General features: G+C 42.5%; 1 protein-coding gene across 1 annotated transcript in view; it reads left to right on the top strand.

Annotated features, from left to right (window-relative positions):
• Window positions 1-15,424, top strand: part of LOC149305054 (CUB and sushi domain-containing protein 2-like) — a 460,431-nt gene that overhangs the window by 51,864 nt on the left and 393,143 nt on the right. Inside the window, exon 2 of the mRNA XM_089478213.1 lies at window positions 8,392-8,608. Within this exon, the coding sequence (XP_089334339.1) occupies window positions 8,392-8,608 (217 nt within the window). The remainder of the gene's footprint in view (window positions 1-8,391; window positions 8,609-15,424) is intronic.

The following is a 15,424-nucleotide window of genomic DNA, read 5'->3' as shown; positions in this document are numbered from 1 at the left end:
TATAGTGCCTAGGTGATCCTATCATGGGGTTTTTACTTGCCATAATATCCAAGTGTCATGCTTCCGTCTGTCAACCAGTCCATTGCAAAGGATCATTTGAATGGTGCCATTTATGGGAACAGGGAGAGAAATCTTCACTTGTCTTGTTTCTGTGTGTTTGAGAAACCTCGAAAGTGCCCTTCTCCCTGTCAAGAAGGCAAGCTATTTCTTGTTAATCTGGAGTGAGTTTGTAGCATTTGCAAGAATGCTTTCAGTACAAATGGTATAATCAGAGTATGACAGCTGCTGTCTTGTTGTCTGGGCTTTTTAAAAAAATTAGGAGGTTCGGTGGGTTGTTTGTATCTTTTTGATCAGTTAGGATGGTTTTTTTGGTTTTGCGCTGTGTGTTTTTTACACTTCACAAAGTAAAAAGAGGCTAGTTTTGCATGAAGTCAGCCTGCACAAGTTAAGGAAACCACATCCTTGGGGCTGAAAATATATGTTCAGGCTTCTGGATGTTATTCAAAAAAGTAACTTTTCTAATATCTGATCCTAAAAACATCGCAGATTGACCATGGGGATGGAACGAATATTTGAAAATATTTGCAAAATGGTTGGGAAAAAAAGTTTCTCATGTGTCGCGAAACTGATATGGAGAACCCAGCACTGCTGATAATTTTTACAGTTCAGGACTTATTCTGCACAAAATTCACACATGATTGTTTTGCACAGAAAGCAGCATTTTCTGTGCAGGAAACAGCATGCAGAAATACTGTTTTCTGTGCAGAAAATTTGCATGATCATACACATTTTGTGTAAGTGTTCAAAGACTTGCAGTGGAAAGATAATTGTTAAAACTATATATCACTTCCTTCAAGCAGAGAATGAATAACGAATGGCATCCCAACTAGACAGGTAGAAACAGTAGTCATTGTACTCATGCTAGGCCTGATTCCCACTACCTTTTAAACTGGATAGCAAATTGGTTTGGACTAGTTCAAATGACCCTGGTTGAACTGAATTGCTGAAGCGATTCAGAGAGGGGGGCATGCGCTAGACCCATTTAACCCGTGTCATTTTGACACTGATTTTTTCCACGTCTTTTTGGATAAATCGATTCCACGCAAGTGTGAACCAAGTGTGGATCGGAATCAATTTAAATTTGCCCTTCGACCGGCTGGAGTGGGTCCATTTTGAATCGGTTCATTCGTGAATGTGAACCACAAGTGGGTTATTTTACAGGGGGGAAAATGCGATCGGGGAAAATGTAGTGTGAACCATATTCTGCTGTCGAATCGATCCATCAATTCAGATTGCAAACCGATTTATTTGTAGGTGGGAATGAGGCCCATATTTCCTTTTTGTTCACCTTTAAAGTTAATGAAAAAGACTCAGAGTGTTATGAAGTTGTAATTGTACTCCAGAAAACTCAGGTTCTGCTCCTTACAATAAGATCAACCCTTCAGTTGTTTGTCTGCGGTGTTTGTATCTAAGTCTGCAGGGATGAAATTGCACTGTTAATGCAGCCCCAGCGGCTGACTGACTTCTCAGGAGCTATTCTGGTGACAAGGCCTTTCTAAATTGCTACTTCCTTCACGTCTTTTTTGACATTTCCTGATGATTGAAATTAAAAGCACGCGGCAGAGTCAAATGGGTTCCTCCATCTTCGCTCACTTCTACTCTTATGCTGCAGCTGTGGGGGTTTTGGTTGACAAGGATGGGAATGAGATTTGACAGAGAGGATGGAAATTTTGGGAGGGGATGACCCCTGGGTCTTTTTTCAGGTCCTTGAGGAAAAGAGCATGCATAGTCTGGTTTTTGTATGTGTGTGCCTTCAAGTTGCATGTCGACAGAAGGCCATCCCATGAATTTCCTAGGGTTTTCTTAGGCAAGGAATCCTCAGTGGTGGGTTTGTCAGTTCCTTCCTCTGAAATGCACACAGAAATGAGCATGAAAGTCCATGTTGTTGTTGTTGTGCTGGCAAGATACTTTCTGTTGGTCTCAAGTCGAAGGCTTTCATGGCCGGCATCCATAGTTTTTTGTGGGTTTTTCAGGCTCTGTGGCCATGTTCTAGAAGAGTTTATTCCTGACGTTTTGCCAGCATCTGTGGCTGGCATCTTCAGCGAATGGTCTCAGGAGAGTTTACACATTTGCAAGAGTGTTTTTTCTGTAAATGGCACAACTGAACTCTTTAAGAGCTCCAGTCTTTTTGCATGGAATTCTAAAGAATAATAAATTAAAATCAGAAGCATTAGATGGGTTTGTTTGATCAGCTATCAGCCAGTCTTTTTCTGAGCTTGCTGTGTCTATGTGAGGGCTTTATTTCACAAAGGGGAGAGAGGCACGTTTTGTGCAGACACATTAGTGCAGATTACAGAAGCCATGATGGGGGGAAAAGTATCTGCTGTCTCGTTCTCCTGCTGGAGATGAGGAATTTTATGGGGTTTAGTGCATTCTTGGCAGGTTGTTTCAAAATGTCAGGAGTGTCTATCTCATCAAGAATGAGTAATTCTTTCAGGCTTCTCCGCCAGTAGTTCCTCCAAAGTGGTGCTTGGGTATTGTGTCCTGGGCCTAGCTTGCTCAGTATCTTTATAATAAATGATGTGTATGAAGGAACGGAGGGGATACTCATGACATCTGCAGGTGACCTGAGATTGGGAGAGGCATCTAATACCTCAAAAATTGGGATTCAAGATGACTGTGATTGTGAAACTGCATTGACAAAGACAAAAAGGAATTTCAGCATGATGAAATGTCAGGCTCTATATCTAGATACTCAGAAATAGGGTCACCGATGTCTTGATTAACAGCATTATATGTAGAAAGTGTCTGGGATCTTGGTAGATGAAATGTTAAACATGAGTTGACAGTATAATACGGCAGTAAAAAAGGCAATGCAATTCTGCAGTGCATCAAAAGAAATATAGGCCTGTTACAGACTGCCAAAATAAAGCTGCTTCGGGTCTCTTTGGAGGTATGCTATTTAAATGATGCATGGGTCCTAAGAGTCTGGAGGTCGCGCCAAAGCCACACTCCATTCTTAAGCACGGGAGTGCAGCTTTGGTGCAGCTTCCGGATTCTTAGGGTGCATGCATCATTTAAACAGCATACCTCCAAAGAGACCCGAAGCAGCTTTATTTTGGCAGTCTGTAACAGGCCATAGTGTTCAAATAAAGAGAAGCAATGGTACAACTGTTCTTCTTTGGTCGGAGCTCACCTGGAAGACAGTGTCTCTTCTGGACACTATGATTTAAGAAAGATCTTGAGAAGGTGGGATGTGTCCCAAGGAGAACAACTAAGATGGTAAAATGTCTAGAAAACAAGCTCTGCGAGGAATAGTTGGGTGTGTTTAGCTTGGAGAAGATAAGACTGAGGTAATATGATGGTATGCTGATACTTGAAGAGCTATCATGTAGATGATGAAGTGAGCTTGCTTTCATCTACTCCAATGAATTCCAACTAGGGGAAAGGAGATCTTAATTAAACATTAGGAAGACCTTTCTGATAGTAAGAGGTGCTTCATGGCGGAGCACCTTCACCTCAGGAAGTGGTGATCTCTCCTCCACTGGAGATGTTTAAACAGAGGTTAAATGGCTACCTGTCAGGGGTGTTTCAGTTGTGCATCTCCTGCATGGCAAGGTTTGAGACTAGATGGTCCTTGGGGGACCCTTCCAATTCTAGGATTCTAACTTGTTAGTCTAAATTTATGTCCAGACTAGATAGGACAGATGCTTTTCAGGGGATTCTCCACACTGTTTCTATTAAGAGTTGTGTATCCACACAGTACCAGATTTCGTGGGGTGTTTTATAACTCCTGATAAGGGGGAAAAACCCTTTGCCTTCTTTGACTGCCTGTGCCCCATGACATTTAATGGCTAGACTAATATTTTCTTCTACACGGATCCTTTCTCTATAACCAGGGTTCTCAATCTGTGCTTGCAGGAGCCCTTGGAGCTCCGTTTGCACTTCCCAGGTGCTCCGTGGCTGCTCCAGGAAAATGAATTAAATAAAAATGGAATGAAATTAATAAGACTATATTCTTATATATACTCATAAATATCATTAACTTGTAAGACATAAGGTAGGTCTTTTAGGGGCTCTGGCATAGAAATAAGGGCTCTGCAAGTCAAAGGGGTTGGGAACCCCTGCTCTATGCCAGTGGTTCTCAGTCTTTGATCCTCCAGATGTTTTGGACTTTGTCTCCCAGAATGCCTGGCTTCTGGGAACTGAAATGCAGAGTACCCAAAGGAGCCAAGATTGCTAACCACTCCTCTATATCCCCTAAAATCAAGATGCAGACGCTGTAACTGGAACACCACTATTTTCTTTCTATGTCTGTTTCTGAAAAATCATCTTTGTCTGGCGAAGGCGCTAGTGGGCTTTGAAAGCTAGTGGGACAAATTTTGTCCAATAAAGGTACTGTTACGCTATGTGCCTTGATTTATGTCACCCTGTATAACAGATTGGACCTCTCCTCCCCACCTACTTGCAGTCTGGTTATGAAATATTCTCATCTCAGTCTCCTGCCTTCACAGAGCTGAGCAACCAAATATATAGTGTGGCCTTAAGTCTGGGCCTAGAAGAGAAACTTCAGCATAGTGCAACATTGATGGTTAGGTTTGACGATGATACAATGGGGGCTTTTGCAGTTACAAGTGTGTGTATGTATGTCTGTGTCTATGTGTGTGATTCAGTGGCTCAGGACCCCCCTAAAAGTGGGAAAGCTGCAGATAAAAACCCACTATTTTTTTTTTATCTGAACAAAAACCTCTCTAGGTCTCTAGCACATCTCTGTGGTCAACATCTCCCAGACATTGACCATAGATTAGTGTTGGAGGACCTGCAAATGCCTGAAGAAGTGATTCTCTTGGAATCTCTAGGTCTTCCAGTGTGCCTTCTGCTGAACGTTGACTATAGAGTTTTTCTGGAGTAACTAGAAATTCCTAGAGAGAACATATTAAATCCTTGAATAGAATAATCAAATCTACAAAATTCAAAGCTGGAAATGTGGAGGTCTGACTGTATGTGTATACAGTGGGCCCTTGGTATCCAGTTCCAGGACCCTCCATGGATACCAAAAACTGTGGATGCTCAAGTCCCATTATATATTGTGGCATGGTGGCAAAATCAAGCTTTGCTTTTTGGGTCATGCATGTGTGTGAATATTTTCAAGTTATGAATGTTTGACTCTGTGAATGGAGAACCAATGGATACGGATTACGTATGTATGTACCTATTTGCTTATCTATGTCTGTACCTACATGCATACTTAAGGTTCCCAGATTTCAGAGCTTGGGCCTCAGTGTCATCACGCTGACCTCCTCAGACCAAAGGATGGGGGGATCTTAGGGCAAACACACTGCTTTGAATGTGTGTATGCATACTTCTCTCATTGGTTAGACTTTGAAAAACAAAACACAAAACTATACTCTGTGCAGATCTAGCTGATGTTTAATGGATCGTGATTAATGAGAACCCAGTGGCTGTTCCTTGTCATGCCATCCTTGCAACATCACCAGGGCCTGCCCTTGTAACTTCATAAAGCCATTGTGTTTGGTGCTGGAATTTCAGTGCCTGGGATACTCTTGACCTGGCAACCCTAATACGCACACATGGAGAGAGAGAGAGATGGTGCCTTTTCTGTGTCTGCCCTTCTCTCTTTCTAATCTAACCAGAAGGATAAGTAATGCCATTGTGAACTCCTCAATGCGGTGTGTTTGGCTCCTGTCAGCAGGCAGAATGCTGTGCAAAATAAGGATCCTCTTTTTATTGCCACAGCATCTAGCCTGCTATTTATATATCGGTCACCTTGGTGCATTTCTGTTGTAATGGCATTGTGGTTTCCCTTTGCTGATTTGACTGAACTGCCTGGCTCAGTCTAGTATTGTCCCTCTGGAGTCATCCTCATAAAGACGCTCATTTACATAATCCCTCTGCAGACAGCTTCGCCTTTTGGGATAAATATGGCAGCTAAAGTGGTATGGAGATAGAGGCATGAATCCCAGCAATCAGACGCCAAACCGAAACCGTCTTTTAGACCACAAAAGTGCAGCAGATTTCTTTCTTTTTTTTAGAAAAAGGGAGGAAACATGGATCTGTCCATTTGTTTTTCATGTCAGAGCAGGTCAGTGGAATTTCCAGCTGGTTCCAAAGACCGTTAAGGTTTGAGTCTGTAGGTCCCAGAATCCACAGATCCCAGCAGCCATGTTTTCTGGGGGCATCAGGGAGCTATAGGAGATTACGGCATGATGCACTAATGATGGCATTTAAATGTAACTACCACCTATGATTCCTCTCCTTTCCGCACTACATTGTCGCCCTTCCATTGCTGATCTGTTGTTGTACCATTATCATCACGCAATTTCGCATTGACAGGTAACTCTTGCTAATGCAAAATTGTGCAGTAATGATGGGATAACAACGGATCAGCAACGGATGAGTGACTGCATTGTGCGAAAAGGAGAGGAATCATAGGTTGAAATTCCACTTCAGCTCCATCACTAACACCTTGTATGGTAATTTCCATAGTCCAAAAAACCCAACCCATTCTGGCTTTGATGAACAGATGAGGAGGTGACTGCCACAACATCTTCTTCCTCCTCTTTTCTGTTGTGAGTTGCATTCTTTGGTGCGGGGGATCTTATAGGAATCGCTTCCCAGCGGAGGTGGGTCTAAATACGGAATGGGTACAGCTAGAGAATGCAAATGAGCAGTGTTGCCCCTTTCTCTCTTTCTTCCATCCCTTCTCTCTTTCTTTCCACCCATCCTCCCATGCACTCTACTTATCTTCCTTCCTACCTAGTAGTTTGCCAACAGAGAAAGTAATTGTTCTTGCCAGAGGTCTGAAATGATCACTTGCAAAGAGTTTTTGAAATTAGGCCAAGGACTGCCGATGGCCCTAGAGCCATAGTTTGCCCACCCTTGCTCTAACCAATGTTCATGTTTAAATTAGTTGCTTGGTAGAGTTTCATTGGGGGGTGAGGGCTTTTAGCCTGCAATGGCTTGGTATACAAACAGCACTTGAAATGCATTTGAAAACAGCAGCAACGAGAATGAAATTAGAGGGCTAAATCCATATGTTAGTCCCAAGTAGTGTGCCATATATACTTGACTATAAGTCGATCTCATGTGTAAATTGAGGGCAGGTTTTAGGGTCAAAATTATGGATTTTGATATGACCTGTGGATAAGTCGAGGGTAAAACTTAGGGGCATGTGACAAAGAATCCGAAGGACGAAGCAATGCCAAGGAACTTCCAAAATTCCAGTAGGCATAACTGTATGCGTTCATACTAAAGGCTGGATGGATGAAAGAATAAAGAGGGGGTCAGTGCTATCAGGACGGACTGTGCTCTTGCCTTTCACCAGGGGTTAGTTCCTTTTGTAATACAAGAGTTAAAAGTATGGTACTTGCATTTACCTTTGGATAAGTCGACCCAGGTTTTTTAAATCAATTTTTGACTTAAGTGTCTAGACTTATAGCTGAGCATATACAGTAGGTCCATCAGCTCAGCTTGGACCTGACAAGTGAATGCATAATTTGTTTAAACACTTTAACATGGCACAACTATGTATGGTTGTGAAAGCTGGACAGTGAAGAAAACTGATAGGTAAAGAAGAAAAATGGAATCAGCTCATTCAAAATGTAGTACTGGAAAAGGGTTCTAAAGATATATTGTGGACTGATAAAACCACCACCACCAAATAAAAAGGTATTTGACTAAATCCCGCCTGAACATTCCCTTGAAGAAATTTGTGGATTTTCTAATTAGCCTTTTCTTTTTATCCTCCACTTACAAGATCCCCCCCCCCCCCCCCAAAGAAAGATTGTGTGTATAAGCTTTCTCCAGTGCTTGGCTTGTTAACATATTGCTCATAATGGCACATTGGTTACTCATGTTCTCATTGTTTATGCACTTTTTCCCCCAATGCAAAGCATTTTTACAGTTGTGCCTATTTATAGTTATATCACTTTAAAAAAAGGAAAACAATCTGGTGCTCGTCGCTCCCTCCCTAGGTTGGGAAACCAAAATATCTGAGCATACTTTCATAAATATACTCACAGACCACTAATTCAATATGTTTATTAAAATCAGTCAATGCAGTTTTCTCATTCATGCCAGGTCAAAGTCAATGAACTACATTAATAGATCGATCAGTTTCAGTTTTTCCTGTATTCACTTGTTCAAAAATCGCAAGTTCTCTCCATTCCATATATGAAGAAATAGGTTCATGTTGACAGACGCATATCTGATATGTACTATAAAGACAGTCCTATACATCCATAGCAGATTACATACGGTGCTGTTGGGAAGTTTTGTTTGTTTAGCAATGTCTCTTGTGTTCCACAGCTAAAATCTCATTATCAATAATTAAATTTCCATTGCATTTTTCTCTTTTCCTCCTCTATCCAGCCCAGAACTGCAGTTACATTTTGCAAGGCCCGAACGGGACGATACAGAGCCCGGGATTCCCGTACGGCTATCCAAATTATGCAAACTGCACATGGACAATCACAGCCAAGGAGCACAACCGAGTGCAGCTTGTATTCCAGTCCTTTGCGCTAGAAGAAGATTTCGACGTGTTATCGGTTTACGATGGCTTGCCCCAGCAGGGAAATCTAAGAACAAGGTATGGGAACATGTAAGAATCTTTCTGTGAGGTTGTTTTTGCCGCTATATCACCCGGGGACGGAGAATGTTCACAACCGCATCAAGACGTCCGTTGGTTGGATTAAAAACTTTAGGCGGAGGGTTTTATGTTTCAGTAGCTTTCAGAAGTTATCTCAACTGTCTAGATTTCACAGGCTTGATAAGGCCTGGGGAAAAAATGTTGCCGAAAAGTATTTGCTGGTGCAGTGTTATCATGACAGTTGCTGCTTGAGACATCTGGAGAAGTTAATTAGAAGTTGGTGACAAAGGAGCTGGGCTCGAACTTGAACTAGAGACTTCTTTAAAAGCCAATTGCCTCTTTCCAAGTCTTTGACATATCAGTACTTGGCAAACTCTGAAAAAGTCCTACCCTCCAACTGTCCCAATTTGGCTGGGGTTAGACCCAATTCATCCTCTCTCGTCATACTTTTCCCGCTACTTTTAAAATGTCCCTATTTCCCTCTCTTCCTTTCACTTTCCTCCTTTGTCCTAGGCATACTCCAATAGCTGCAAACTGAAATCAAAATGCAAAAGTAGTTTTTAATAAATTAACTCGAGGGGAGAAGCTGGAGGGTGTCCTGAAAAATGCAGGCAAGCTGACCAAAGGTCTTGAAGCCAAGCCTTATGAGAAATGACTGAGAGAGCTATGTAGGTTTAGCTTGGAGAAGAGAGGACGGAGAGGTGACATGATAGCCATCCTTACATATCTGAAGGGAGGCCATGCAGTAGATGGAGCAAACCTGTTTTGTGCTGCTCCAGAAACTACAATACAAACAAACCAAACAAACAGGTTCAAATTATAAGAAAAGAAATACAACTTAAACTTTGGGAAGGCCTTTTTTATTGTAATTGCTTTTCAACAGTGGAATAGGCTACCTCAGAGGCTGATGGACTCTCTTTCTTTGGACAGGGAGATCTTTCAAGGCTGATTTAGTTCTGTGTATATCCTTCTATGGCAGGGGGTTGGACTAGAGACCATGTGTGTACTGCTGGCCCTGTATTTCAGCTTCCATCTCTTAAGATTTTATTATTCTAATGGAAGCTGAAATACAGGGCCAGTCAGCCATTAGGATGTTTTAGGAAGATGATCTTGGGCAATCTAGAGGTGGAAATAGCATAAGGGCCCTGGTCATTCCCCTCTGCTGAAGACAGGCCAAAGTGTCATATAGCCTGCTCTGCATCTCTGTTGACCTAAAGGCTAGTGGAAGATGGTGGAAGATTTGGATCACAGTCTGCAACTTCATCTTCATCAAAGGATGTTGACAAGTTGGAGTGTGTCCAGAGGAGGGCTACCAAAATGTTGAAGGGTCTGGAAACTATGCCTTATGAGGAGAGATTTAGGGAGCTGGGTATGTTTAGCCTAGATTAGAGACTGTTAAGAGGTGATATGATAGTCTGGTTTAAGTAACTGAAGGGATGTCACACTGAAGATGGAGCAAGCTAGTTTTCTGTTGCTCCAGAGACTAGAACCTGAAACAGTGGGTGCAGGCCACAGGAAAAGAGATTCTACCTCAACATTAGGAGGAACCTCATAACAGTAAGGGCTGTTCAACAGTGAATTTTGCTTCCTTGGAGAGTGTGGTGGAGTCTCCTTCTTCAGAGGTCTTTAAACAGAGGCTGGATGGCCGTCTGTTGGGTGCTTTGATTGTGAGTTCCTGCATGGCATGGGTTTGGACTGGATGGCCCTTGTGTTCTCTTTGAACTGATTTTTAGGCAGCAAAATATTAGGCCCTGCTGGGAAGCACTTCTTTGCCAGGAATCCTGTCTTGCAGAATGGAGAATGTTGGGTCCCCCTGAGAGATGCTCTCACCTCAACTCCCTGTTTGATGGTGATCTCACTGCCACAAAGGTTCAGAACCAAAGTAAGGGTTTATCATATGACGATGAGTGTTGGTGACCTCTCATCCCTGTTCTGAGCTAGGCATTATCTGGGTGGATTTTTGTGTGGCTAGTTTTTGTGCATGGGGTCAAACGTTGACAACTCATCGTTGTCTCCTCTGCCCTTGAAGTCCTCCCCAAGTTCTCATGTGTTACATTATGCAGGGAGCCATTTGCTCCCTGGCACAACTTCAGAACAAGTCCCACAACCTTTCAGTGTCTCAGTTTGCTCGTCTGGAAGAATCTGGGTTAAAGAAGCAGAAACGACAATGAAAACCAGATGTTCTGTTGGCATGGGAGAGGAGCGAAGGCGGTGTTGGTAAATAAATCATGCCCCATACTTGGGACAACTGTGTTTGTATTTATTTGTTGTTGTTTTTATATGAGGTTTGTGTAACAGTATTGTTTTATTTTAAGCAAGGCAGTGACTTGTTCCACCCGCATAAAGGTGGACTGGTGATGGGAAAAGCAGAATACTCCTTATAGCTTATCCCAGGAGATCAACTGGTGTTATAAGACAGTTCCTGCACCCAGAAACAAAACAGTGAAACATTCAGGGACACTGCGGATGAGGGTTCCCCCCCCCCCTTTGGTTGAGAGAATCTAATGCCGTTCTGTTATATGATCTACTTGCAAATATATGCACTTTCTCATTATCGAAAGAAGCAAGGCATAATTTTAGCAATTTTCATCCTGCTGTGAGAAAGTCCTCAAAAAACTCCGCAGCCACCAGCAATCCTGATTGTTCTGTGGTTGATCAAGAAGTCAGTCCTAGTTCTGCTAACATTTTTTAGTGTTATCTTGTCCCTGTTATAAACTGTTCCTTTGTTTGAGTCAGACCAGTTGCCAGTGCTGAAGTTTTCTTTTTCTTTTTCCTAAGCTATCGGTTGTAGATCTCCCCCACCGCCCAGCTCTCTCTTCCAAAGGTACACCATCCATCATCCAAGAGCTAGCCTGAGAGATGGATGACTGTACATCATTTATCAAAGCTCATGCTACCAGCTTGCTGGGCAGAAAAGGGGAGGAAGATATGACTGGGTAACGTCTTTGGAAGGGAGCAAATGTGCAATAGTAAAGGGATAAACTGTATTCGAGCCAGTGTGGTATAGTGCATTGTGTGTTGGATTGGGACTCTGGGAGAAAAGGGTTTGCCTTCCCACCTAGCCATGGAAAACCAGTAGGTAAGCTTGGGCAAGTCATATTCTCTCACCTTAAAAAGAAGGCAATGACAAATCTCCTTTGCCAAGAAAACCCTAGGAGAGGGTCACCACAAGTCAGAGTCAATTTGAAGGCACACAATGGCAATAAAAGAGGTCCTGTGCGTTAGTGATTTGAGTAGATTTTTGTGGTTTTTTCAGGCTATATGGCCATGTTCTAGAAGAGGTTATTCCTGATGTTTCGCCAGCATCTGTGGCTGACATTTCTCTGAAGATGCCAGCTATAGATTCTGGTGAAACGTCAGGAATAAACTCTCCTAGAACATGGGTACATAGCCTGAAAAAACCCACAAAAATCTATGGATGCCAGCCATGAAAGCCTTCAACTTCACAGTGATTTCAGCATTCGACCAAAAGATCAGGGTTCAAATCCTCGTTCAGCCATGGAAACCTAGTGGGTGATCTCAGCCTAGCCATGCGCACTTAGCCTCAGAGGAAGGCAATGACAAACCTCCTCTGAACAAACCTTGCCAAGAAAACTCTAAGGGATGGTTGCCATAAATCACAGTCAACGTGATGGCACAAAAGAACATCAAACATGTTGCAGACAGCTATAAACCCCAGCTTGAGATTTATTTTTAAAAAGTGGGGATGGTTTTTTATAATTAGTAACATTTATACTGTATGTTTCCTCATGAGCTCAAGGCGCTGTACATGTACATCTTTCTCTGAAGATGCCTGCCACAAATGCTGGTGAAACATCAGGAATAAACTCTTCTAGAACATGGCCACATAGCCTGAAAAACCCACAACAAACTATGGATGCTGGCCATGAAAGCCTTCAACTCTGCACTGTACATGGTTCCCGTTCTTCTCTTCTTAGCCGCATAACCCCCGTGAAGTAGATTAGGATAAGAGGAGTGACTCATTCAAGGTTATCAAATTGGTTTTCTGGCTGAGTGAGGCCTGGAACCTGGATTTTCCAAAGCCCAGTCAAGGGTACGAAGGATATCTGCAAAAGTTCTTTCTTCTTATTAGAGAGGCTGGTTGTATAAATGCCTGTATGCTGGGAGTGCACTCTGTGTATCCAAAGAAGTGAGCTGTGATCCACAAAAGCTTACCTGAAATAAATTGGTTAGGCTTCAGCATGACAAAGGCCTCTGTGGTGTTATGGGTTTGTATTTGAAAATGTTTGTTGTGTGTATATTAGAAAGAAATAGCTGTGGGGAGAGAACTGAATGTTGAAGTGAATGCTGCTTGGTGGAATGTTTGAGGAGATATGGATAAGGCTGGTAAATGAGCGTTGGTGAAGAACAGTTGGGAGTACGGTTGGAGTTGGGAGTTAGCCTAGGTTTTGAGTGGAGTACAGTCAGAAAGGGGTTTGAGTTAGAGTAAGGGGCTGTTCCATGTTCCTCTTGGCCATGCACCATCTTGTTTGGATGACACAGGCCAAAACTCCAGGGACCAGATTCTGGCAAACTGATCTTCTTCTCCCCTACTTTCTTCAGTTCACACTGTAATGTGCTGAACTCAATGGAAGATACAAATATGCAGCTTCTCTTTTTTAAAAGCCAAATGGGACTCATTTTGAGCCACTGCTGGACTACAGTATTACTTTATTGTAACATATGGCCCTCCACAACTATTGTGGGACTGCAAGTTCCAGCAGCCCCAGCTGCTTTTAAATTGTCCCAGCTTCTCCCTTCTCCTTCCCCTTCATCCTGGCTGACTTCATTTGCTGCAAACTGACTTTAAACTACAGATGTTGTTTGCACTCAGTTAATTCAGCAGAGGGAGGGGAAGGAAGGAGGTAGGATCTTCTCCTCCCTAGTAGGCTCAAACAAAAGCAAACTGTTGCAGTCTGCCCTAGTTTGTGTGCTTTTTCTCATTCATAATCTAGGGCATCTTGACCACACTCTGATGTTGTCTGGCCTGCTTTAATCTGTGAAATGTTGGAGAGTATGTGTTAACTCTCTCTTTCAGCATACGCAGCCCAAGCAGCATCAACAATGAACCACAACAGCAGCAACAGTATGAAGGCATCCCATTAGATTACATAATAGAGCAGCTTTTGGCAAGGGCCAGGTGCCGAAGGTAATTTGCCAAATGACATTCAGTTTGTCATTTCAAACCAGGCTGAGAATGTAAAACCCTTCAGCAGAGTACCAACACCACACTCTGATACTGTTTGGACAACACGGGTTTTCATCTGTGAAATGTTGGAGGGGGATGATGACTCTGGAGACCAGGATTCGATTCCCAGCTTGGCGATGAATATTCTGTCCTCACTGGGCAATCTTGGGGTTTGTTGGGCTCTTTCTTGCCTTCATTGACCTTAAAAACAATGGTAATGCCATGGGTAATGGGACTTCGCCCACCAATGCCATTCCCTCCACTCTAGTTTGTTTGAGCCACCCGTTTTGAGCCACAATTTCTGTTGGGACTCGCCACTTACATTCAAAGGTTCTTTACAAATCAAGGAAGGAACTAGAACTTGGCTTTTGATATCCCTTCTCCCTTATTGTCTGCGTTCTGAGTGTTGGCCCCTGCATCAAAGAAAGCATTTGCTATCAGTGTTACAGTCAGCTTAAGGCAAACACTAGAATCTCTTATACATTATTCAGGGAGCGTCTGTTGGCAATCACTTGCTGTTTAATGGCAGCCACTGAGCCTGGTGCCAGAAGGATACATCATTTTGTTAATAGAGAAATGTCCATCCTGAGATCTGCGAATAAATGCTGTCGGCATTAGGAGAGTAAGTGTCTTGAATCCTTCTGCAGCTGTAAAACCTGTCCTCTTTGGCAGAATTTCTGAGCTGATGAAAGAAATAATTTTATTGTTATTATTATAGTCATAGAAACCTTGTATTGTGCTAACAGCATGACAGTTATCAACCAGGTTGGTCATTTTAAAGATCACCCCCAAATTATCTGTCGGATTAGTCATTCACTTAATTTTCTCACAGAATGATTGTGACTGTCTTTACTTAGCTCTGCCAAAACCTTTAAATTCACTATTTTTTGTAAAAAAAAAATAAAAAATAGAACACTATATTCATTTTTCTCTTTTCCTTTGATCACTTTTCACAAATGAAATGATTAATTAAATTAAAAGATTGGATCCAGACTAAGTTAGTCATAGCTCAGTGGGACTGAAGCAAGACTACCATGGTTTGACCCTAAACTCAGTGTGCATATGTGAAGTCGAAGGCTTTCATGGCTGGCATCCATAGTTTTATGTGGGTTTTTCAGGCTATGTTGCCATGATCTAGAAGAGTTTATTCCTGACGTTTCACCAACATCTGTGGCTGGCATCTTCATGGCTTGCAATTTCAGAGAAGCATTCTCTGAAGTCTGGCAAAATCTCAGGAATAAACTCTTCTAGAACATGGCCACATAGTCCAAAAAACCCACAAAAAACTATCAGTGTGCATACTTTCTATTAATGTTTGCTCTTTTCAGAAAGAGTCAAATCTTGCAAAGCAAAATAGGTTGCTGGATGATCTCCATCAACCATCTACCCCGACTCCTCACTTTCTTTACTTGTATGATGCGACTTTGGTCTTCTGTCTTTTGACATCACAGCCCAATGCTGGCACCTCCAAATCTCACAACAGGATGACCATCATGTTAGCTACTGTTCTTCAACTGGTTAGTCCTGACCTTTAGTTGAGCCTCTTCCATCTCCCGTCAGTGAGGACAATACATTGAGGGAGAACATCACAAGAGGACCTTCTCTGCTGTGGGCAGCTTGTGGACCAC

Source organism: Sceloporus occidentalis, unplaced genomic scaffold (assembly GCF_023333645.1).
Source record: "Sceloporus occidentalis isolate IW3139 unplaced genomic scaffold, rSceOcc1.0.p SCAF_13, whole genome shotgun sequence".
Taxonomy (NCBI): domain Eukaryota; kingdom Metazoa; phylum Chordata; class Lepidosauria; order Squamata; family Phrynosomatidae; genus Sceloporus; species Sceloporus occidentalis.
Note: the sequence above shows the minus strand (reverse complement) of the source record. Positions and strands in the feature narration are given on the sequence as shown.